This window comes from Dendrobates tinctorius, unplaced genomic scaffold, assembly GCF_039654945.1.
Source record: "Dendrobates tinctorius isolate UK_male_01 unplaced genomic scaffold, ASM3965494v1 ptg000099l, whole genome shotgun sequence".
Classification (NCBI taxonomy): Eukaryota; Metazoa; Chordata; class Amphibia; order Anura; family Dendrobatidae; genus Dendrobates; species Dendrobates tinctorius.
Genome location: NW_027361767.1, coordinates 438,007 through 464,068, shown reverse-complemented (window position 1 = coordinate 464,068; position 26,062 = coordinate 438,007). Strand labels below are relative to the sequence as shown.

Sequence of the window (26,062 nt, the reverse complement as noted above, 5' to 3'; positions counted from 1 at the left end):
CACATCTACAGAGTAACACCAGGTGGGCAGACATCTCTGGGCATATACACATCTACAGAGTGACACCAGGTGGGCAGACATCTCTGGGCATATACACATCTACAGAGTGACACCAGGTGGGCAGACATCTCTGGGCATATACACATCTACAGAGTGACACCAGGTGGGCAGACATCTCTGGGCATATACACATCTACAGAGTGACACCAGGTGGGCAGACATCTCTGGGCATATACACATCTACAGAGTGACACCAGGTGGGCAGACATCTCTGGGCATATACACATCTACAGAGTGACACCAGGTGGGCAGACATCTCTGGGCATATACACATCTACAGAGTGACATCAGGTGGGCAGACATCTCTGGGCATATACACATCTACAGAGTGACACCAGGTGGGCAGACATCTCTGGCAACAACTACAGTGACACCAGGTGGGCAGACATCTCTGGCAACAACTACAGTGACACCAGGTGGGCAGACATCTCTGGGCATATACACATCTACAGAGTGACACCAGGTGGGCAGACATCTCTGGGCATATACACATCTACAGAGTGACACCAGGTGGGCAGACATCTCTGGGCATATACACATCTACAGAGTGACACCAGGTGGGCAGACATCTCTGGCAACAACTACAGTGACACCAGGTGGGCAGACATCTCTGGCAACAACTACAGTGACACCAGGTGGGCAGACATCTCTGGGCATATACACATCTACAGAGTGACACCAGGTGGGCAGACATCTCTGGGCATATACACATCTACAGAGTGACACCAGGTGGGCAGACATCTCTGGGCATATACACATCTACAGAGTGACACCAGGTGGGCAGACATCTCTGGCAACAACTACAGTGACGCCAGGTGGGCAGAGATCTCTGGGCGCATATACATCTACAGTGACACCCCAGGACCAGGTGGGCAGAGATCTCTGGGCAGTGCCCAGTGGGCACATACACATCTACAGTCCCTGCCCACAAAGTCCAGAATCCTGGTGGCCATTCCATAAGACTATTCATTCCTTGTAGCCAGATGTGCCCATCAGCCAGGGTCAGCAGCACAGAGCCCACCCCGCAGCAGTGCCACACCACACTCCCACATAGACGCCAATGTGACATGATGCACACAATGGATGTACATACACAGTCAGGCAGGCACTCCTGTGCCCTCTTACCAAAAAGCGGGTGGATCTGGTGCCCTGATCGATGGCCCCCCGGCCCCGACCCAGGACAAGTCTGTTGGTAGCTGCCATCAGCGGTGTTCGCCGGGCCGGAAGTGCGCTGCCACGCCCACGGTGGAGACACACAGACAGGTCCTGCTGGCTGCTGCACTGTGCCTCCGCGCTTCTCCCACAGAGGAGAGGAATTGCTGCTGCTCCGCCCCCACACACGTGCCGCCTGGGGCGGACTGCCCCCCCCACGCTACGCCACTGAATTGATATGATAAAGTAAGGGAAATAGATGTTGATCTAAGATTTCAGAGTTTCAAAGTTACATGAGGGTCAGGGCTCAGATAGAGAATGGATATAAAATAGGTACAATGTGATAAATATGGGATAATAGGCGGGCGGGAAATTATTTCTCTTTTGGTTTGGATAATGGCGGAAAAAAGAGGAATCAACAAATAGGTTGTTATATGGAGAGAGGGTGAGATGAGAAGGGGGGAAAAAAAGGAGGGAAGTTAAAGTTCATGAGCCCACTACTATTGTACGAATTAATTTATTACTGACTGAGATGACATTGACAGGTAATCCATACCTGAGAGGGAGAAGCTTCACACGTCCTCGCAGAAGAAACCATTTTGCAATTAAAAATGGTTAGATTACCGTATATACTCGAGTATAAGTCTAGGGTGGGAATTGCCGAAGATACTGGTAAATTTCAAAAATAAAAAAAGATAAGAATACCGTAATGCTGCAGAACATATGCCCCCATAAATGCTGCACAGTGCATGATTTATTGGCCAAGTGATAGGATTACCGGTACCGTAATCCTATCATGTTGCTGCTGCCCCTGCTGGAATTTAAAAAAAAAAAAAAAAAAAAAAACACTATATACTCACCTCCGTTGCTGACAGCTGCTCCTGAGCGTTACCGGCTCTTCAGTGACTCAGGCAGAGGGCGCATGCTATCCACGTCATCGCGCCCCCTGAACGTCACTGCCGGAGGATGGGAGAGAGCGGCGCGCTGGGAGAGAGCGGCGCACAGCGACTTGTAACGCCGCTGCCGCCGGGACACTGACAGGCTGCAGGGGACCGCAGACACATACCGGGGATCGCGGAGACGACGGGGACCAGGTAAGTTTGAACCGTGACCCGAATATAAGTCGAGGGGGGTCTTTTTCAGCCCAAAAAGGGGGCTGAAAAACTCGACTTATATTCAAGTATATACGGTAATAACATGGAATGTAAAAGGGTTGCGCTCACCACCATAAAAGGATGATGATACTACGTCACCTGAAGAGATTGAAAGCAGATATAGCTGTAATGTTTTAGGAGAAACTACGTCAGAGAGTGGACCCTCTGGATCGCGGGTCCGGAGCCCCTGGGTCGAGCACGCCAGGTGAAGACCGACCCCTATACAGGGATCGTTTGGGGCAGGACCACAGAGGGCGGAGGCGCGACAGCCGGAACCAAGCGGGACGGCTCCACGGACAAAAGGGACTGGGGAGGCAGCGGGCCGAGATACGAGCAGGGACTGGTAGCACAGGGAAGACACAATACGGGGAATGGCAAGAGGAAGGACCAGGCTAACCGGAGACAGAGGAAGGGCACAGAGGATAGGAAGGAAGCAGCGCCTGGACAGACTGGGGAGGGCGAGGGGGACGAGACTGAGGACGGCAGAGAGGATAAGGCAGAGAAAGGTAAAGCTACAGGAGAACTGTAGAGGCCAGAGGGTGCAGAGTACTACACAATCATCAGGCGTCCTCCTAACAGCGAGGACGCCTGAAATACACCAACCCCCGGAAGTGCGTCCCCCAGTCCAGCCCCTCAGCGCCGCCCACCGCTGGTGAGAGAGAGCGGGAGGGGGCGTGCGCGAGACAGAGGGCGGGTGCCAGGAGCCGCCGTGAGGGCGAGTGGACGACGGGCGCGAGCCCGGACGGGGGCGCGCAGGTAAGGGAACGCTGCGGTGCGTGCTGCTGCAGGTGGGGCATCGTCGGGCATAGCCGCCGATGTCACAGTACCCCTCTCCTTACGTCCTCCCCTACTGAGATTGGCCAAAAACTTTTTCAGAATCCGGGGAGCGTTGATATTTTCCCGAGGCTCCCAGGACCTTTCCTCGGGACCAAAACCCACCCAATCGATAAGAAAAAGGGTCTTACCCCTGACTCTTTTCATAGCCAAGATATCCTTGACCTCGAAGACGTTGTCCGAGATAACAGGTGAAGGAGGGACGATGGAAACTGGTTGGAACCGATTCAGGACTACGGGTTTCAAGAGCGAGACATGGAAAGCGTTGGGAACCCGGAGCGAAGCAGGCAACCTCAGTTTGTAAGCCACTTCATTAATGCGTCCAATCACTTCAAACGGCCCAATGTAACGAGGACTCAGCTTATAAGAGGGAACTCTCAGACGGATATGTCGAGTTGAAAGCCAGACTTTGTCACCTGGATGGTACGGAGGCACGTCCTTCCGTCTTTTGTCTGCATGTTTCTTGATTCGGTTGTTGGCACCCTTGAGCGCGTCCCTGGTCTCTCTCCAAATCTGCGAGAATTCCTTAGCAAGAGAATCGGCTGCGGGTACTCCTGTAGACGTGGAGAAAGGTAATGGAATACCTGGGTTTTGACCGGTTACCACAAAAAATGGTGACTTGGTGGTAGATTCGCTGGGATGGTTATTGTGCGAGAATTCAGCCCAAGGTAAGAGCGCGACCCAATTGTCCTGATGGGCGTTGGAGAAGTGACGTAGGAAGGTGGTTAACACCTGATTAATTCGCTCCACTTGCCCGTTAGTCTGAGGATGGTATGCGGAGGAGAAGTCGAGAGATGTACCCATAAGCCGGCAGAGAGCCCTCCAGAAGCGGGAGGTGAACTGGACCCCCCGATCCGACACAATCCGCTGAGGAAGACCATGCAGCCTGAAGACCTGGTGGATGAAGATCTCGGCCAACTTCGGGGCGGACGGTAGTCCCGGTAAGGGAATGAAGTGGGCCATCTTGGAAAAACGATCTGCTACGACTAAGATGGTGGTACATCCAGCTGAGCGGGGTAAATCAGTCACAAAATCCATGGCGATCTGCTACCAGGGGACCTCAGGAACTGGCAATGGGTGAAGAAGACCGGCGGGCAAAGTCCTAGCCACCTTGTTCTGGGCACAGATTGTGCACGAGGCAACATAGTCCATCACATCCTGGCGAAGCGTGGGCCACCAGTAATACCGGGACAGCAGCAAGAGAGTCTTTTTAGTCCCAACGTGACCAGCAATTTTGGAGGAATGCCCCCAGCCCAACACCTCTGTACGTCTGCTTTGAGGGACGAAAGTCTTACCGGGCGGAGGAATAGCAAAATTCACAGGGGCCACGGTGATCATCTTAGTAGGCTCGATAATATAGGATGGAACTTCATCCCTCTCCGATGACTGTAACGACCTGGAAAGGGCATCGGCCTTGATGTTCCTATTACCAGGTCGAAAGTGAAGTTGAAAGTCAAAGCAGGAGAAATACAGGGCCCACCTGGCTTGCCGGGCATTGAGTCTTTGGGCAGACTGCAGGTAAGCCAGGTTCTTGTGGTCCGTGAGGATGGTGAAGGGATGTACAGCCCCCTCGAGTAAATACCGCCATTCAGCCAAGGCCATCTTAATGGCCAGTAATTCTCGGTCTCCAATGGAGTAGTTGCACTCCGCAGGTGAAAAGGCTCTAGAAAAGAAGCCGCAAGGGACCAGCCGTCCGGATGAAGCCTGCTGGGACAGGACCGCCCCCGCTCCAGTGGAGGAGGCATCCACTTCCAGGACGAAGGGCCTGCTGGTCACAGGCCGATGCAAAATGGGTGCTGACGCAAAAGAACGTTTCAGAGCCTGGAAGGCGTTTTCAGCTTCAGGGGACCAGCTGTTGGACTTCGTTCCCTTACGGGTCAAGGCCGTGATGGGTTTGGTAACCGTAGAAAAATGAGGCACGAACTGACGGTAATAATTTGTGAACCCAAGAAACCGCTGGATGGCCTTAATCCCCACTGGACGGGGCCACTTGAGTACCGCACTGAGTTTTTCGGGATCCATCTTTAGACCGGAATCGGTGACGACATATCCCAAGAAGGGCAGTGACGTCTGCTCAAAAAGGCATTTCTCAATCTTGGCGTAGAGTTGGTTCTCCCGAAGGCGGTGCAAGACCAAGCGTACGCTTTTGCGATGGGAGGACAGATCGGGCGAGAAAACGAGAATGTCGTCTAGATAGATGACCACACAGGAATAGAGTAGATCCCGGAACACCTCGTTGATAAATTCTTGAAACACAGCGGGGGCATTGCAAAGGCCGAATGGCATGACTAGGTATTCATAATGCCCGTCACGGGTATTGAAGGCCGTTTTCCACTCATCCCCAGCACGGATCCGGACCAAATTGTAGGCTCCCCGCAGATCTAACTTTGTGAAGATCCGAGCTCCTCTCAGCCGGTCAAAGAGCTCCGGAATCAACGGAAGGGGGTAACGATTTTTAACGGTGATATTGTTTAGACCCCGGTAATCAATGCAAGGCCGCAGTGATCCGTCTTTCTTCCGGACGAAGAAAAAACCTGCGCCCGCAGGAGAGGAGGACTTCCGGATAAACCCCTTGGACAGATTTTCATGAATATATTCCGACATGGCAGAGGTCTCGGCAGGAGAAAGAGGGTATGTCCTACCTCTGGGAGGAACCGCTCCAGGAATCAGGTCGATGGGGCAGTCATAGGGCCGGTGCGGGGGGCAGGGAGTCCGCCTCCTTCTTGCAGAAAACATCAGCGTAGGCGTGGTATGGAACAGGAAGGCCGGGGAGATCCGTTGGCCTAGGCTGAGAATGGGAACGAACCAGGGTACGTAAACAGCTTGCATGGCAGGTGTGCCCCCAGCGCAAGATCTCTCCGGAGCGCCAGTCGACAACTGGCTCATGCCGCCTAAGCCAAGGTAGTCCCAAGAGAATGGCGTGGGATAATTGAGGCAGGACATAAAAGGCAATCCTCTCAGAATGAAGTGCGCCAATTTGTAGTTTTACTTCAGTGGTAACCGTGGTGATGAGCCCAGGAAGAGGTTTGCCATCGACTGAGGTGATTGCTCGAGGGTTACTTAAGACGACCACGGGAATCTGGAGTTTGTCAACCTCCTCCTGGCGGATGAAGTTGCCTGCTGCGCCCGAGTCCACATACGCCTCCACAGAGCCACGCCCCCGACCTGTAATAAGCAGAGCTGAAAGAGTAAGTGGGAGAGAGGGGGTCTGATCACCTAGGGGGCCCTCTCCTACCTGGCCTAGGCGGATGCGTTTCCCGGTCTCTCAGGACAAGTGCGTACGAAGTGATTGGCCCCTCCACAATATAGACAGAGTCCCTTAGTCATCCTCTCCTTACGCCGTTGTTCGGACAGCTTGATGCGATCCACCTGCATAGGCTCGGGAGCAGTGTTACTAGGGAGAGCAACGGCGCGCGGAATGGGAGCTTGGTATAATCTAAAGGGCCTCTTCTCCCTGGCTGACTCTCTAGCGCGTTCCTGAAAACGCAGGTCAATGCGAGTAGCCAGGGAGATGAGATCTTCCAGGGTGGTTGGAAGGTCACGCCCGGCCAACTCGTCCTTGATTTTACTAGAAAGGCCTCTCCAAAAGGCACCAACCAGGGCTTCATTATTCCACCCCAGCTCCGAGGACAAGGTCCGGAAACGGATGGCGTATTGCCCTACCGTAAGGGACCCCTGGCAGAGGTTAAAAAGGGCCTCTGTAGAGGAAGCAAGGCGTCCGGGTTCATCAAAAACCTTACGGAATGTTTCCAAAAAATTCTGGATGTTAGTCACCACCGGGTCATCCCTCTCCCACAACGGATTCACCCAAGCCAACGCCTCCCCCTCTAGATGGGAGATTATAAAGGCCACCTTTGCACGGTCCGTGGGGTATTGTTGGGGCAGAAGATCAAAGTGCAGTCTGCACTGGTTTAAAAATCCCCTACACAACTTTGGGTCCCCACAGTACCTAGGCGGCTTACCAAGACGGGGAGGAGGGAAAGAGACAGCGTCCCGGGCTTGGGTAGAAGCGGCCGCAGAGGACTGCAAAGAAAGCAGCCGATCATCCACGGACGCCATATACCCCAAAATGTGAGATTGCGCATCGCGCTGCTGTGCAAGCTCCTGCTGGAGACTGACTAAGAGAGGTGCATGCGCTGGGTCAGCGGTTTGCAGGGCGGAGAGCCGGGTGTCCATGGACTTCATGAATGACATGATACGGGTCTGATTCTCTCTTAGGAAAAGCAGTTCCTTTTGAGTGGCAGCCGCGGCACCGGCGGGGTCCATGGCCTGATGATACTGTAATGTTTTAGGAGAAACTACGTCAGAGAGTGGACCCTCTGGATCGCGGGTCCGGAGCCCCTGGGTCAAGCACGCCAGGTGAAGACCGACCCCTATACAGGGATCGTTTGGGGCAGGACCACAGAGGGCGGAGGCACGACAGCCGGAACCAAGAGGGACGGCTCCACGGACAAAAGGGACTGGGGAGGCAGCGGGCCGAGATACGAGCAGGGACTGGTAGCACAGGGAAGACACAATACGGGGAATGGCAAGAGGAAGGACCAGGCTAACCGGAGACAGAGGAAGGGCACAGAGGATAGGAAGGAAGCAGCGCCTGGACAGACTGGGGAGGGCGAGGGGGACGAGACTGAGGACGGCAGAGAGGATAAGGCAGAGAAAGGTAAAGCTACAGGAGAACTGTAGAGGCCAGAGGGTGCAGAGTACTACACAATCATCAGGCGTCCTCCTAACAGCGAGGACGCCTGAAATACACCAACCCCCGGAAGTGCGTCCCCCAGTCCAGCCCCTCAGCGCCGCCCACCGCTGGTGAGAGAGAGCGGGAGGGGGCGTGCGCGAGACAGAGGGCGGGTGCCAGGAGCCGCCGTGAGGGCGAGTGGACGACGGGCGCGCGCCCGGACGGGGGCGCGCAGGTAAGGGAACGCTGCGGTGCGCGCTGCTGCAGGAGGGGCATCGGCGGGCATAGCCGCCGATGTCACAATAGCCTTGCTTCAGGAGACACACTTGGGTAAAGAAGACATTTTTAGAATGAAGAAATTATGGGTGGCAGAAGTTTATGGTTCTAGCTCGGTAGACAGAAGAGCAGGAGTCCTAATACTGATACATAAAGCATTGGCACACAGAGTGTCAGCCGTAGAAATGGACCAGGGGGTAGGGTAATCCGTCTGAAATTAGAGATAAATAATGAGAGTATTACCCTGTACAATATATATATGCCCCGAACATAAACCAAAAGAAATTTTTTATGTCCTTACAGAACAAAATACTGGCTGATAGTGGTAACAGCATAATCATAGGAGGAGATTGTAATGAGGTGCTTAAGGAGGAAGAGGACAGAAAAGGGAGCTTAATAAGACTAAATCCAGGAGAAGGGAAGAGATATAGGGGGAAAAAAGGTTATTTGGAAGATATGATATCGAATTGGCAGCTGAAAGATGCGTGCAGAACGTCACACCCTATAGATCAGGAATTCTCACATTACTCTCATGCACACATGGTCGAGAATAGACATGTTCTTTGTGTCAGATAAGATACTACACAAAATGTGTGATGTCAATATTGAGGACATGGTGATATCTGATCATAGTCCTATATCTCTAGACTTAGCTGACGCACATCAGAAAGGGACGGACTATCTATGGCGATTCCCAGGAAACATGACAAAAGAGCAGGATTTTGTGAAATGGATGGGGGAATGGTGGACAGAGTCTGCAATGTATAATGAGGAGCACAAACCTAACCCAAGACTATATTGGGAAACAGCAAAGGTGAAGGGGAAACATCATGGCTTACACGCAGAGAATAAAAAAACAAATAAAAGAGCAGTACTTAGCAGCAAGCAGCGAAGTTAGGAGCACCTATACAAAATATAAGAACTCACTACTGGATAAGGATAAATATACACAGAGTGGTTGGGGAAAGGTATACAGACGCTAGGGGACTTACTACATCTATAAGAAGGCCGCTGGTTGACGGGATTGGAAGTGATAGACAAATTTGAGCTGCCGAGATTTCATTTGATGTTATATAGTCAATTAAAGCATTATGTATTAGACCTCCTTCAGGATGTGAGGAAGGAAATCGATTCAGAAATATGGGATGACTTGGTTACCAAAGACATTGGAGAAATATCTATCACCTCAATATATGGGATGCTGAGGGACATATTATGCTCTTCAGGGAAGGGCAAAATATTTCACAAATGGGAAAAACATAGACATGATGAAGAACTTGAGCATAAGATTCTGCGGGGCTGGGAATTGGTAAGAAAGCATATCATCAATGAACAATGGAGAGATAGTCAGCTCAGAATAATGCATAAAACAATAGGTGGCTTCAATATACCTCCGACTCTGCAGAATCCTGATATGCAGACACGTTGCCCAAAATGTACAAAGCCCAAAACAGACACAGAACATGGATTGTGGTCATGTCCCAGGACACAAGAACTCAGGTTAAAAGTCCAGGATATGTATCTGAAGATCTGTGGGATATGGGTAGAAGTAGATCCATTGTGTTGGTTATTTCACTTTACGACGGGTAAAACAAGAGGAGGACGGCTACATGACTTGTTTCACACCATTGAAATGGTGACAAAACGTCTAATTCTGCAACACTGGCTAGCTAAAACACTCCCAGGGGTAAAAGAGATCAAGGAAGGTTTAACATCGGTCTTATTTTTGGAAAAAAGAGAAACAGAAAGAAATAAAGATTAAATGACGAAAATATTTTTATAAAAATGGAGAGTGTTTATAGAAACGTCACTGACCACCAGAGAAATTTAAGACTTAATGAGCGCCTTTGTGGATTCGGATTGGTATCTATTAGAGGATTTGAGTGGTAATCTGGGTAAACTGAAATGTGTTATATGAGCTATAAGGAGGATAAGATGGAGACAATGTGTCTGATTTCAGTCAATGTAATCAATGAAAATGTGGACGTAAGGGGGTTTGATAATTTTATATTTGTTGAGTTTATTTTTGCTTCTATTCAGGCTTAGGTGATAAGCATGGTTAAATATGTTCTTTGTAACAATTCAGGGCAACGTTTATAACTTGTAATATGCAACTTCATTACAAAATCAATAAAAATGATGTTTCAAAAAAAAACACAAAAACATTACAGTTACTGGAAAGAGAGTACAGAAAAAAGTAAAGTGCAAAAATGAAAACTTGCCAAGACAAAAATGGGATAAGCCTCATGTAATACCAGATTTGTCCTCCAGGGGCAGTCATATGATCTTCTGTCCCATGAGGACAATTTCTTGACCCATCAGCACAGATGGCAAGAATCCCAATGTCACCACGACAGAGATAAAATGATAAAGTTATTGTCTTGGGAGGTGGTCCTGGGCATTTTGGCTCCAAAGGATGGGGTCAAGAACTTTGCAGACAAGTATCAGAACATTTTGGACGTGTGAAAGGAAACTGGACAACCCAGAGGAAGCCGATGTTAGAACATCAGTGGCCACAGCAGGATGGGTAGGGGGTTAGCTGAGGAAGAACATAGACATCACAGAGACAGGTGGTCCGAGGTGATTAGTGTTCAGAGGTAAGAGGGAGGATATGAATTATACCTTACCATACATATAGGAGAGATTCAGCACCAGGAATCCTCTGAAAAGAGCAATGACCCAAAAATGCCTGTCCGACATTCCACCCTGAGAAATGGATTGTTACATGATATATTTCCCGACTTATAAAATTACAGTAAATCCTAAACAGGTGAACGTACGAAATATTACAGTAATCTGTTGATTGTATTGTGAACCACTGTAGGTCCATGGTGGACTCATGTGTACCCAAACAATTAGAGACCCCTGGTAACAAGCACCCTATAACCCTATATCTCCTCCTATTATTCCATATATCCTCCATATATCTCTCCATATATCCTCCCTATAGCTCCCCCTATTACTCCATATATCCTCCCTATATCTCCTCCTATTACTCCATATATCCTCCCTATATCTCCCCCTATTACTCCATATATCCTCCCTATATCTCCTCCTATTACTCCATATATCCTCCCTATATCTCCTCCTATTACTCCAAATATCCTCCCTATATCTCCTCCTATTACTCATATATCCTCCCTATATCTCCCCCTATTACTCCATATATCCTCCCTATATCTCCTCCTATTACTCCATATATCCTCCATATATCTCCCCCTATTACTCCATATATCCTCCCTATATCTCCCCCTATTACTCCATATATCCTCCCTATATCTCCTCCTATTACTCCATATATCCTCCCTATATCTCCCCCTATTACTCCATATATCCTCCCTATATCTCCTCCTATTACTCCATATATCCTCCCTATATCTCCTCCTATTACTCCATATATCCTCCCTATATCTCCTCCTATTACTCATATATCCTCCCTATATCTCCTCCTATTACTCCACATATCTCCCCCTATTACTCCATATATCCTCCCTATATCTCCTCCTATTACACCATATATCCTCCCCTATATCTCCCCCTATTATTCCATATATCCTCCCTATATCTAGTCCTATTACTTAATATATCCTCCCTATATCTCCTCCTATTTCTCCATATATCCTCCCTATATCTCCCCAAATTACTCCATATATCTTCCCTATATCTCCTCCTATTACCCCATATATCCTTCCGAAATCTCCTCCTATTACTCCATATATCCTCCCTATATGTCCTCCTATTACTCCATATATCCTCCCTATATCTCCTCCTATTACTCCATATATCCTCCCTATATCTCCTCCTATTACCCCATATATCCACCATATATCTCCTCCTATTATTCCACATATCATCCATATATCTCCCTCTATTACTCCATATATCTTCCCTATATCTCCCCTATTACTCCACATATCCTCCCTATATCTCCTCCTATTACTCCATATATCCTCCCTATATCTCCTCCTATTACTCCATTTATCCTCCCCTATATCTCCCCATTACGCCATATATCCTGCCTATATATCCCCCTATTACTCAATATATCCTCCCTATATCTCCCCCTATTACTCCATATATCCTCCCTATATCTCCTCCTATTACTCCATATATCCTCCCTATATCTCCTCCTATTACTCCATATATCCTCCCTATATCTCCCCCTATTACTCAATATATCCTCCCTATATCTCCCCCTATTACTCCATATATCCTCCCTATATCTCCTCCTATTACTCCATATATCCTCCCTATATCTCCTCCTATTACTCCATATATCCTCCCTATATCTCCTCCTATTACTCCATATATCCTCCATATATCTCTCCCTATTACTCCATATATCCTCCCTATATCTCCTCCTATTACTCCATATATCCTCCCTATATCTCCTCCTATTACTCTATATATCCTCCCTATATCTCCTCCTATTACTCCATATATCCTCCCTATATCTCGTCCTATTACCCCATATATCCTCCCTATATCTCCTCCTATTACTCCATATATCCTCCCTATATCTCCACCTATTACTCCATTTATCCTCCCTATATCTCCCCCTATTACTCCATATATCCTCCCTATATCTCCTCCTATTACTCCATATATCCTCCCTATATCTCCTCCTATTACTCCATATATCCTCCCTATATCTCCTCCTATTACTCCATATATCCTCCATATATCTCCTCCTATTACTCCATATATCCTCCCTATATCTCGTCCTATTACCCCATATATCCTCCCTATATCTCCTCCTATTACTCCATATATCCTCCCTATATCTCCACCTATTACTCCATTTATCCTCCCTATATCTCCCCCTATTACTCCATATATCCTCCCTATATCTCCACCTATTACTCCATTTATCCTCCCTATATCTCCCCCTATTACTCCATATATCCTCCCTATATCTCCTCCTATTACTCCATATATCCTCCCTATATCTCCTCCTATTACTCCATATATCCTCCCTATATCTCGTCCTATTACCCCATATATCCTCCCTATATCTCCTCCTATTACTCCATATATCCTCCCTATATCTCCCCCTATTACTCAATATATCCTCCCTATATCTCCCCCTATTACTCCATATATCCTCCCTATATCTCCTCCTATTACTCCATATATCCTCCCTATATCTCCTCCTATTACTCCATATATCCTCCCTATATCTCCTCCTATTACTCCATATATCCTCCATATATCTCTCCCTATTACTCCATATATCCTCCCTATATCTCCTCCTATTACTCCATATATCCTCCCTATATCTCGTCCTATTACCCCATATATCCTCCCTATATCTCCTCCTATTACTCCATATATCCTCCCTATATCTCCCCCTATTACTCCATACATCCTCCCTATATCTCCCCCTATTACTCCATACATCCTCCCTATATCTCCCCCTATTACTCCATATATCCTCCCTATATCTCCCCCTATTACTCCATATATCCTCCCTATATCTCCCCCTATTACTCCATATATCCTCCCTATATCTCCACCTATTACTCCATTTATCCTCCCCTATATCTCCCCATTACTCCATATATCCTCCCTATATCTCCCCCTATTACTCCATATATCCTCCATATATCTCCCCCATTACTCCATATATCCTCCCTATATCTACTCCTATTACTCCATTTATCCTCCCCTATATCTCCTCATTACTCCATATATCCTCCCTATATCTCCCCCTATTACTCAATATATCCTCCCTATATCTCCCCCTATTACTCCATATATTATTCATATATCTCCTCCTATTACTCCATATATCCTCCCTATATCTCCTCCTATTACTCCATTTATCCTCCCCTATATCTCCCCATTACTCCATATATCCTCCCTATATCTCCTCCTATTACTCCATATATCCTCCATATATCTCTACCTATTACTCCATATATCCTCCCTATATCTCCTCCTATTACTCCATATATCCTCCCTATATCTCCTCCTATTACTCTATGTATCCTCCCTATATCTCCTCCTATTACTCTATGTATCCTCCCTATATCTCCTCCTATTACTCTATGTATCCTCCCTATATCTCCTCCTATTACTCCATATATCCTCCCTATATCTCCTCCTATTACCTCATATAGCCTCCCTATATCTCCCCCTATTACTCCATATATCCTCCCTATATCTCCTCCTATTACTCCATATATCCTCCCTATATCTCCTCCTATTACTCCATATATCCTCCCTATATCTCCTCCTATTACTCTATGTATCCTCCCTAAATCTCCTCCTATTACTCCATATATCCTCCGTATATATCCTCCTATTACTCCATATATCCTCCCTATAGCTCCTCCTATTACTCCATATATCCTCCCTATATCTCCTCCTATTACTCTATGTATCCTCCCTATATCTCCTCCTATTACTCCATATATCCTCCCTATATCTCCTCCTATTACCTCATATAGCCTCCCTATATCTCCCCCTATTACTCCATATATCCTCCCTATATCTCCTCCTATTACTCCATATATCCTCCCTATATCTCCTCCTATTACTCCATATATCCTCCCTATATCTCCTCCTATTACCCCATATATCCTCCCTATATCTCCCCCTATTACTCCATATATCCTCCCTATATCTCCCCCTATTACTCCATATATCCTCCCTATAGCTCCACCTATTACTCCATATATCCTCCCTATATCTCCCCATTACTCCATATATCCTCCCTATATCTCCCCCTATTACTCAATATATCCTCCCTATATCTCCCCCTATTACTCCATATATCTCCCCCATTACTCGATATATCCTCCCTATATCTCCCCCTATTACTCAATATATCCTCCCTATATCTCCCCCTATTACTCCATATATCCTCCATATATCTCCCCCATTACTCCATATATCCTCCCTATATCTACTCCTATTACTCCATATATCCTCCCTATATCTCCTCCTATTACTCCATATATCCTTCCTATATCTCCTCCTATTACTCTATAAATCCTCCCTATATCTCCTCCTATTACTCCATATATCCTCCCTATATCTCCTCCTATTACCCCATAAAGCCTCCCTATATCTCCCCCTATTACTCCATATATCCTCCCTATATCTCCACCTATTACTCCATATATCCTCCCTATATTTCCTCCTATTACTCCATTTATCCTCCCCTATATCTCCCCAATACTCCATATATCCTCCCTATATCTCCCCCTATTACTCAATATATCCTCCCTATATCTCCCCCTATTACTCCATATATCCTCCATATATCTCCCCCATTACTCCATATATCCTCCCTATATCTCCTCCTATTACCCCATATATCCTCCCTATATCTCCCCCTATTACTCCATATATCCTCCCTATATCTCCTCCTATTACTCCATATATCCTCCCTATATCTACTCCTATTACTCCATTTATCCTCCCCTGTATCTCCTCCTATTACTCCATATATCCTCCCTATATCTCCCCCTATTACTCAATATATCCTCCCTATATCTCCCCCTATTACTCCATATATTCTTCATATATCTCCCCCTATTACTCAATATATCCTCCCTATATCTCCTCCTATTACTCCATATATCCTCTCTATATCTCCTCCTATTACTCCATTTATCCTCCCCTATATCTCCCCATTACTCCATATATCCTCCCTATATCTCCCCCTATTACTCAATATATCCTCCCTATATCTCCCCCTATTACTCCATATATCCTCCATATATCTCCCCCATTACTCCATATATCCTCCCTATATCTCCTCCTATTACTCCATTTATTCTCCCCTATATCTCCCCATTACTCCATATATCCTCCCTATATCGCCTCCTATTACTCCATATATCCTCCCTATATCGCCTCCTATTACTCCATATATCCTCCCTATAGCTCCTCCTATTACTCCATATATCCTCCCTATATCTCCTCCTATTACTCCATATATCCTCCCTATATCTCTTCCTATTACCCCATATAGCCTCCCTATATCTCCCCGTATTACTCCATATATCCTCCCTATATCTCCTCCTATTACTCCCTATATCCTCACTATATCTCCTCCTATTACTCCATATATCCTCCCTATATCTCCTCCTTTTACCCCATATAGCCTCCCTATATCTCCCCCTATTACTCCATATATCCTCCCTATATCTCCACCTATTACTCCATATATCCTCCCTATATCTCCTCCTATTACTCCATTTATCCTACCCTATATCTCCCCATTACTCCATATATCCTCCCTATATCTCCCCCTATTACTCAATATATCCTCCCTATATCTCCCCCTACTACTCCATATATCCTCCATATATCTCCCCCATTACTCCATATATCCTCCCTATATCTACTCCTATGACTCCATTTATCCTCCCCTATATCTCCTCATTATTCCATATATCCTCCCTATATCTGCCCCTATTACTCAATATATCCTCCCTATATCTCCCCCTATTACTCCATATATTCTTCATATATCTCCCCCTATTACTCAATATATCCTCCCTATATCTCCTCCTATTACTCCATATATCCTCCCTATATCTCCTCCTATTACTCCATTTATCCTCCCCTATATCTCCCCATTACTCCATATATCCTCCCTATATCTCCTCCTATTACTCCATATATCCTCCATATATCTCTAACTATTACTCCATATATCCTCCCTATAGCTCCTCCTATTACTACATATATCCTCCCTATATCTCCTCCTATTACTCTATGTATCCTCCCTATATCTCCTCCTATTACTCCATATATCCTCCCTATATCTCCTCCTATTACCCCATATAGCCTCCCTATATCTCCCCCTATTACTCCATATATCCTCCCTATAGCTGCTCCTATTACCCCATATAGCCTCCTTATATCTCCCCCTATTACTCCATATATCCTCCCTATATCTTCTCCTATTACTCCATATATCCTCCCTATATCTCCTCCTATTACTCCATATATCCTCCCTATATCTCCTCCTATTACTCCATATATCCTCCCTATATCTCCTCCTATTACCCCATATAGCCTCCCTATATCTCCCCCTATTACTCCATATATCCTCCCTATATCTTCTCCTATTACTCCATATATCCTCCCTATATCTCCTCCTATTACTCCATATATCCTCCCTATATCTCCCCCTATTACTCCATATATCCTCCCTATATCTCCTCCTATTACTCCATATATCCTCCCTATATCTCCTCCTATTACTCCATTTATCCTCCCCTATATCTCCCCATTACTCCATATATCCTCCCTATATCTCCCCCTATTACTCAATATATCCTCCCTATATCTCCCCCTATTACTCCATATATCCTCCCTATATCTCCCCCTATTACTCCATATATCCTCCATATATCTCCCCCATTACTCCATATATCCTCCTCTATATCTCCTCCTATTACTCCATATAGCCTCCCTATATCTCCTCCTATTACTCCATATATCCTCCCCTATATCTCCTCCTATTACTCCATATATCCTCCCTATATCTCCTATTACTCCATATATCCTCCCCTATATCTCCTCCTATTACTCCATATATCCTCCCCTATATCTCCTCCTATTACTCCATATATCCTCCCTATATCTCCTATTACTCCATATATCCTCCCCTATATCTCCTCCTATTACTCCATATATCCTCCCCTATATCTCCTCCTATTACTCCATATATCCTCCCTATATCTCCTATTACTCCATATATCCTCCCTATATCTCCTATTACTCCATATATCCTCCCCTATATCTCCTCCTATTACTCCATATATCCTCCCCTATATCTCCTCCTATTACTCCATATATCCTCCCTATATCTCCTCCTATTACTCCATATAGCTTCCCTATATCTCCCCCTATTCCTCCATATATCCTCCCCTATATCTCATCATATTACTCCATATATCCCCCTATATCTCCTCCTATTACTCCATATATCCTCCCCTATATCTCCTATTTCTCCATATATCCTCCCCTATATCTCCTCCTATTACTCCATATATCCTCCCCTATATCTCCTCCTATTACCCCATATATCCTCCCTATATCTCCTCTTATTACTCCATATATCCTCCCCTATATCTCCTCCTATTACCCCACATATCCTCCCTATATCTCCCCCTATTACTCAATATAGCCTCCCTAAATCTCCCCCTATTCCTCCATATATCCTCCGTATATCTCCTCCTATTACTCCATTTATCCTCCCTATAGCTCCCCCTATTACTCCATATATCCTCCCTATATCTCCTCCTATTACTCCATATATCCTCCCTATATCTCCTCCTATTACTCCATATATCCTTCCGAAATCTCCTCCTATTATTCCCTATATTCTCCCTATATCTCCTCCTATTACTCCATATAGCCTCCCTATATCTCCCCCTATTACTCCATATATCCTCCCTATATCTCCCCCTATTACTCCATATATCCTCCCTATATCACCTCCTATTACTCCATATATCCTCCCTATAGCTCCTCCTATTACTCCATGTATCCTCCCTATATCTCCCCCTATTACTCCATATATCCTCCCTATATCTCCCCCTATTACGCCATATATCCTCCCTATATCTCCCCCTATTACGCCATATATCCTCCCTATATCTCCCCCTATTACGCCATATATTCTCCCTATATCTCCTCCTATTACTCCATATATCCTCCCTATATCACCTCCTATTACTCCATATATCCTCCCTATATCTCCCCCTATTACGCCATATATCCTCCCTATATCTCCCCCTATTACTCCATATATCCTCCCTATAGCTCCTCCTATTACTCCATATATCCTCCCTATATCTCCCCGTATTACTCCATATCTCCTCCTATTACTCCATATATCCTCCCTATATCTCCTCCTATTACTCCATATAGCCTCCCTATATCTCCCCCTATTACGCCATATATCCTCCCTATATCTCCCCCTATTACTCCATATATCCTCCCTATAGCTCCTCCTATTACTCCATATATCCTCCCTATATCTCCCCGTATTACTCCATATATCCTCCCTATATCTCCTCCTATTACTCCATATATCCTCCCTATATCTCCTCCTATTACTCCATATATCCTCCCTATATCTCCTCCTATTACTCCATATATCCTCCCTATATCTCCATCTATCCTCCCTATATCTCCTCCTATTACTCCATATATCCTCCCCTATATCTCCTCCTATTACTCCATATATCCTCCCCTATAACTCCTCCTATTACTCCATATATCCTCCCTATATCTCCTCTTATTACTCCATATATCCTCCCTATATCTCCTCCTACTACTCCATATATCCTCCCTATATCTCCTCCTATTACTCCATATATCCTCCCTATATCTCCTCCTATTACTCCATATATCCTCCCTATATCTCCTCTTATTACTCCATATATCCTCCCTATATCTCCTCCTACTACTCCATATATCCTCCCTATATCTCCTCCTATTACTCCATATATCCTCCCTATATCTCCTCTTATTACTCCATATATCCTCCCTATATCTCCTCCTATTACCCCATATATCCTCTCTACATCTCCTCCTATTACCCCATTTATCCTCCCTATATCTCCTCCTATTACTCCATACATCCTCCCTATATCTCCTGCTATTACTCCATATATCCTCCATATATCTCTACCTATTACTCCATATATCCTCCCTATATCTCCTCCTATTACTCCATATATCCTCCCTATATATATCCCCCTATTACTCCATACATCCTCCCTATATCTCCTCCTATTACCCCATTTATCCTCCCTATATCTCCTCCTATTACTCCATATATCCTCCCTATATCTCCTCCTATTACTCCCTATATCTCCTCCTATTACTCCATATATCCTCCCTATATGTCCTCCTATTACTCCATATATCTGCTCCTATTACTCCATATATCCTCCCTATGTCTCCTCCTATTACTCCATATATCCTCCCTATATCTCCTCCTATTACTCCATATATCCTCCCTATATCTCCTCCTCCTATTACTCCATATATCCTCCCTATATCTCCATCTATCCTCCCTATATCTCCTCCTATTACTCCATATATCCTCCCCTATATCTCCTCCTATTACTCCATATATCCTCCCCTATAACTCCTCCTATTGCTCCATATATCCTCCCTATATCTCCTCCTATTACTCCATATATCCTCCCTATATATCCCCCTATTACTCCATACATCCTCCCTATATCTCCTCCTATTACCCCATATATCCTTCCGAAATCTCCTCCTATTACTCCATATATCCTCCCTATATCTCCTCCTATTACTCCATATATCCTCCCTATATCTCCTCCTATTACTCCATATATCCTCCCTATATCTCCTCCTATTACTCCATATATCCTTCTGAAATCTCCTCCTATTACTCCCTATATTCTCCCTATATCTCCTCCTATTTCTCCATATATCCTCCCTATATCTCCTCCTAATACTCCATATATCCTCCCTATATCTCCCCCTATTACTCCATATATCCTCCCTATATCTCCCCTATTACGCCATATATCCTCCCTATATCACCTCCTATTACTACATATATCCTCCCTATATCTCCCCCTATTACGCCATATATCCTCCCTATATCTCCCCCTATTACGCCATATATCCTCCCTATATCTCCCCCTATTACTCCATATATCCTCCCTATATCTCCCCCTATTACGCCATATATCCTCCCTATATCTCCTCCTATTACTCCATATATCCTCCCTATATCACCTCCTATTACTCCATATATCCTCCCTATATCTCCCCCTATTACGCCATATATCCTCCCTATATCTCCCCCTATTACTCCATATATCCTCCCTATATCTCCCCCTATTACGCCATATATCCTCCCTAGATCTCCCCCTATTACTCCATATATCCTCCCTATATCTCCTCCTATTACTCCATATATCCTCCCTATATCTCCTCCTATTACTTCATATATCCTCCCTATATCTCCCCCTATTACGCCATATATCCTCCCTATATCTCCCCCTATTACGCCATATATCCTCCCTAGATCTCCCCCTATTACTCCATATATCCTCCCCTATATCTCCTCTTATTACTCCATATATCCTCCCTATATCTCCTCCTATTACTCCATATAGCCTCCCTATATCTCCCCCTATTACTCCATATATCCTCCCTATATCTCCCCCTATTACTCCATATATCCTCCCTATATCTCCTCCTATTACTCCATATATCCTCCCCTATATCTCCTCTTATTACCCCATATATCGTCCCTATATCTCCCCCTATTACTCCATATATCCTCCCTATATCTCCTCTTATTACCCCATATATCCTCCCTATATCTCCTCCTATTACCCCATATATCCTCCCTATATCTCCCCCTATTACTCCATATATCCTCCCTATATCTCCCCCTATTACGCCATATATCCTCCCTATATCTCCCCCTATTACTCCATATATTCTCCCTATATCTCCTCCTATTACTCCATATATTCTCCCTATATCTCCTCCTATTACTCCATATATCCTCCCTATATCTCCTCCTATTACTCCATATATCCTCCCCTATATCTCCTCTTATTACTCCATATATCCTCCCCTATATCTCCTCTTATTACTCCATATATCCTCCCTATATCTCCTCCTATTACTCCATATATCCTCCCTATATCTCCCCCTATTACTCCATATATCCTCCCTATATCCCCCCCTATTACCTCATATATCCTCCCTATATCTCCCCCTATTACTCCATATATCCTCCCCTATATCTCCTCTTATTACTCCATATATCCTCCCTATATCTCCTCCTATTACTCCATATATCCTCCCTATATCTCCCCCTATTACCTCATATATCCTCCCTATATCTCCCCCTATTACTCCATATATCCTCCCTATATCTCCCCCTATTACTCCATATATCCTCCCTATATCTCCCCCTATTACTCCATATATCCTCCCTATATCTCCCCCTATTACTCCATATATCCTCCCTATATCTCCTCCTATTACTCCATATATCCTCCCTATATCTCCCCCTATTACCTCATATATCCTCCCTATATCTCCCCCTATTACTCCATATATCCTCCCTATATCTCCCCCTATTACTCCATATATCCTCCCTATATCTCCCCCTATTACTCCATATATCCTCCCTATATCTCCCCCTATTACTCCATATATCCTCCCTATATCTCCTATTACTCCATATATCCTCCCTATATCTCCTCCTATTACTCCATATATCCTCCCTATATCTCCCCCTATTACCTCATATATCCTCCCTATATCTCCCCCTATTACTCCATATATCCTCCCTATATCTCCCCCTATTACTCCATATATCCTCCCTATATCTCCCCCTATTACTCCATATATCCTCCCTATATCTCCCCCTATTACTCCATATATCCTCCCTATATCTCCCCCTATTACTCCATATATCCTCCATATATCTCCTCCTATTACTCCATATATCCTCCCTATATCTCCCCCTATTACTCCATATATCCTCCCTATATCTCCCCCTATTACTCCATGTATCCTCCCTATATCTCCTCCTATTACTCCATATATCCTCCCTATATCTCCCCCTATTACTCCATATATCCTCCCTATATCTCCCCCTATTACTCCATGTATCCTCCCTATATCTCCTCCTATTACTCCATATATCCTCCATATATCTCCTCCTATTACTCCATATATCCTCCCTATATCTCCCCCTATTACTCCATATATCCTCCCTATATCTCCCCCTATTACTCCATGTATCCTCCCTATATCTCCTCCTATTACTCCATATATTCTCCCTATATCTCCCCCTATTACTCCATATATCCTCCCTATATCTCCCCCTATTACTCCATGTATCCTCCCTATATCTCCTCCTATTACTCCATATATCCTCCATATATCTCCTCCTATTACTCCATATATCCTCCCTATATCTCCCCCTATTACTCCATATATCCTCCCTATATCTCCCCCTATTACTCCATGTATCCTCCCTATATCTCCTCCTATTACTCCATATATCCTCCATATATCTCCTCCTATTACTCCATATATCCTCCCTATATCTCCCCCTATTACTCCATATATCCTCCCTATATCTCCCCCTATTACTCCATGTATCCTCCCTATATCTCCTCCTATTACTCCATATATTCTCCCTATATCTCCCCCTATTACTCCATGTATCCTCCCTATATCTCCTCCTATTACTCCATATATCCTCCCTATATCTCCCCCTATTACTCCATATATCCTCCCTATATCTCCTCTTATTACCCCATATATCCTCCTCATATCTTCCCCCATTTCTCCCTGTATTCCCCACGTACCTGTAGTAGGGGAATGTATTGCACATCTTCCGCCTTGTAGTACTCGGGTTACAGTCTTTCCTTGTCTTGTTTTTCGCCTCCTCTTTCTGCCCTCACAGTGTGCCTGTGGTCAGTGTGTGTGAGGGTCCCATATGGCCACGGACCCTCTGCTGTCCTCCTCAGGTCAGCGCCTCTGTGACGGGGGAATCTCTATTAGGTCTCTTCACTCTTCTTTCTCAGCCTCTACATGTAATAATTTTGGCTACACCCACATGTGGGGCTGCTCCCTACTGACTTCCTGCAGCTGTATGTATGATAACAGCACATATCATTATTAATGAACCCGTCTACTTAACCCTTTCCTGCCGTCCGTAGCCGTCACACTGTCATTGCCATGCTGGCTGTTTCCCACGTTTCAATCTCTTTCTTGCTACTTCCAGCTTCACTTTTACACTTGACTCCTCAGAATCTCAGGCCTTTCGGCACTATTCTAGGAGCCACACATAGGAGAGGTGGTTGTGTGGCCCTCTCCACTATGGGATCAGCCGAATGTCTGATGTGTATGGGGGCTTCCCAGCAGGAGAGGATTGGACATGTTACATCCAATTTCTGCAGTGTTTGGCAGAAGCTTACCCCCCCCCTCACCCCATTAAATAAAACACTTGTATGTGTGGAGAAGATGGCGTCGGAGGAGATTGCGGATTGCTACTCGCTATCCAAGGTGTCCTCCATTTCTTCTCAACTGGATTTTTAGCCCGAAAGTACTGATGAGCGAATGTACTCGAACAAGGTGTTATCTGAGCATGCTCAGGTGCTAACCGAATGTCTTTGGCCTGCTTGAATAATGTTAGAAGACTGAGAGGAGACTTAATAGCTGTCTACAAATATCTAAAGGGCTGTCACATTGTAGAAGGATCAACTTTATTCTCATTTGCACAAGGAAAGACTAGAAGCAATGGGATGAAACTGAATGGGAGGAGACACAGATTAGATATTAGAAAAAACTTTTTGACAGAGTGATCAATGAGTGGAACAGGCTGCCACGAGAAGTGGTGAGTTCTCCTTCAATGGAAGTCTTCAAACAGAGGCTGGACAGACATCTGACTGGGATGATTTAGCGAATCCTGCTTTGAGCAGGGGGTTGGACCAGATGGCCCAGGAGGTCCCTTCCAACTCTACGATTCTATGATTCTAGAATCCCCACATCTTCATGTTTGGCAGCTGTTAGGCGATCCCTGCATGTGTTGTGGCTGTCGATCAGCAGTGAGACATGCAACCGCGCAGACTGGAACATATTATTCGAGCACGCCAAAGACACTCGGTTAGCACCCAAGCATGCTGAGCTAACACCTTATCCGAGCACACTCGCTCATCACTACCAGAAATACCTTAAGTTAAAAAAAAAAGTCCTCAAAGGTGGAAAACCACCTCTCATCAGGTCCCACCAGCAGTGATGGGGGTAGTTAGGGGTTAATGATAAATCCACTGACTTCTCTTTATTACGATACCTAAAATGAACACTTCTTTCCGGAGACTCGCTGTTTAGGCAGTTGTGTAATAGTTATGGGAAAAAGCGTCGGACTGACGATGTTGCTGAGAGGAATCCTTACCAGAAACCACGGCTCCGGAATCAGGAGAGCAGCCAAGAGACATAACCGGAATCGGAGTCATCGCGATCAGCTCTGCAGCGTGTGGAGTCCAACATGGAGCAACTCGGGCCTCAGCTTCCAAGAAACCATTGTTATTTGGGGTCATCTGTGGTCACTAGGGTGACCGCAAAAAATCGATGTCGGAATTTTGTCCGTCTGGACCCCACAGAACGATTCCCCTTTCCAGATATTGAGAGAGCCAAAATTTGAGCTCGATCAAACGACGTTAACCCCTGCCGCTCGTCGCTCAAAGTTTGAAAAAATCCAAATTGAGGTATTTTAAGATTTAGGTATTTTGCATAGTCTGTTAGACTATAAAGAATGTGACAACAACATTGCAGAAATAGCCCTGACCAAATTTTCGAACCATTTGTGGTATTTGAATGCAGAGTTGGTGGGATTATCGTTTTTTGATCCCACCATTACAAACAATGAAAAGTTGTTAATGGCTAATAAATTGCTCAGTAGCACAGATGAACCATCAGAGCACGCTAGGGTTGTAAATCCAAAAGTTAGGAAAGAAAAATTAAAAGAGGTAGGAAGTAACCGACTTTAACGACCTTCTGACAAAAGATGAAGAACAAAAGCAGTATGTCCTGCAAGTTGTAAGCAAATGCCGAGCATTGTATTCTGACGTTTCAAAAACTACTTTAACAAAAGCTCTAGAATAGATTAGATAACTATGTAAAATTATCAACTCATGTAGGTTAGCGTGCTCTGATGGTTCATCTGTGCTACTGAGCAATTTATTAGCCATTAACAACTTTTCATTGTCTGTAATGGTGGGATCAAAAAACGATAATCCCACCAACTCTGCATTCAAATACCACAAATGGTTCGAAAATTTGGTCAGGGCTATTTCTGCAATGTTGTTGTCACATTCTTTATAGTCTAACAGACTATGCAAAATACCTAAATCTT

General features: G+C 45.2%; 1 protein-coding gene across 1 annotated transcript in view; it reads right to left on the bottom strand.

Annotated features, from left to right (window-relative positions):
• IL27RA (interleukin 27 receptor subunit alpha) overlaps window positions 1-23,762 on the bottom strand; it is a 64,091-nt gene extending 40,329 nt beyond the window's left edge. Inside the window, exons 1-2 of the mRNA XM_073587353.1 lie at window positions 23,514-23,762; window positions 10,779-10,857 (exon numbers count right to left, since the gene is read on the bottom strand). Coding sequence (XP_073443454.1) covers window positions 10,779-10,851 — 73 coding nt within the window. The 5' untranslated portion in view covers window positions 10,852-10,857; window positions 23,514-23,762. The remainder of the gene's footprint in view (window positions 1-10,778; window positions 10,858-23,513) is intronic.
• Between the last annotated feature and the right edge of the window lie 2,300 nt (window positions 23,763-26,062).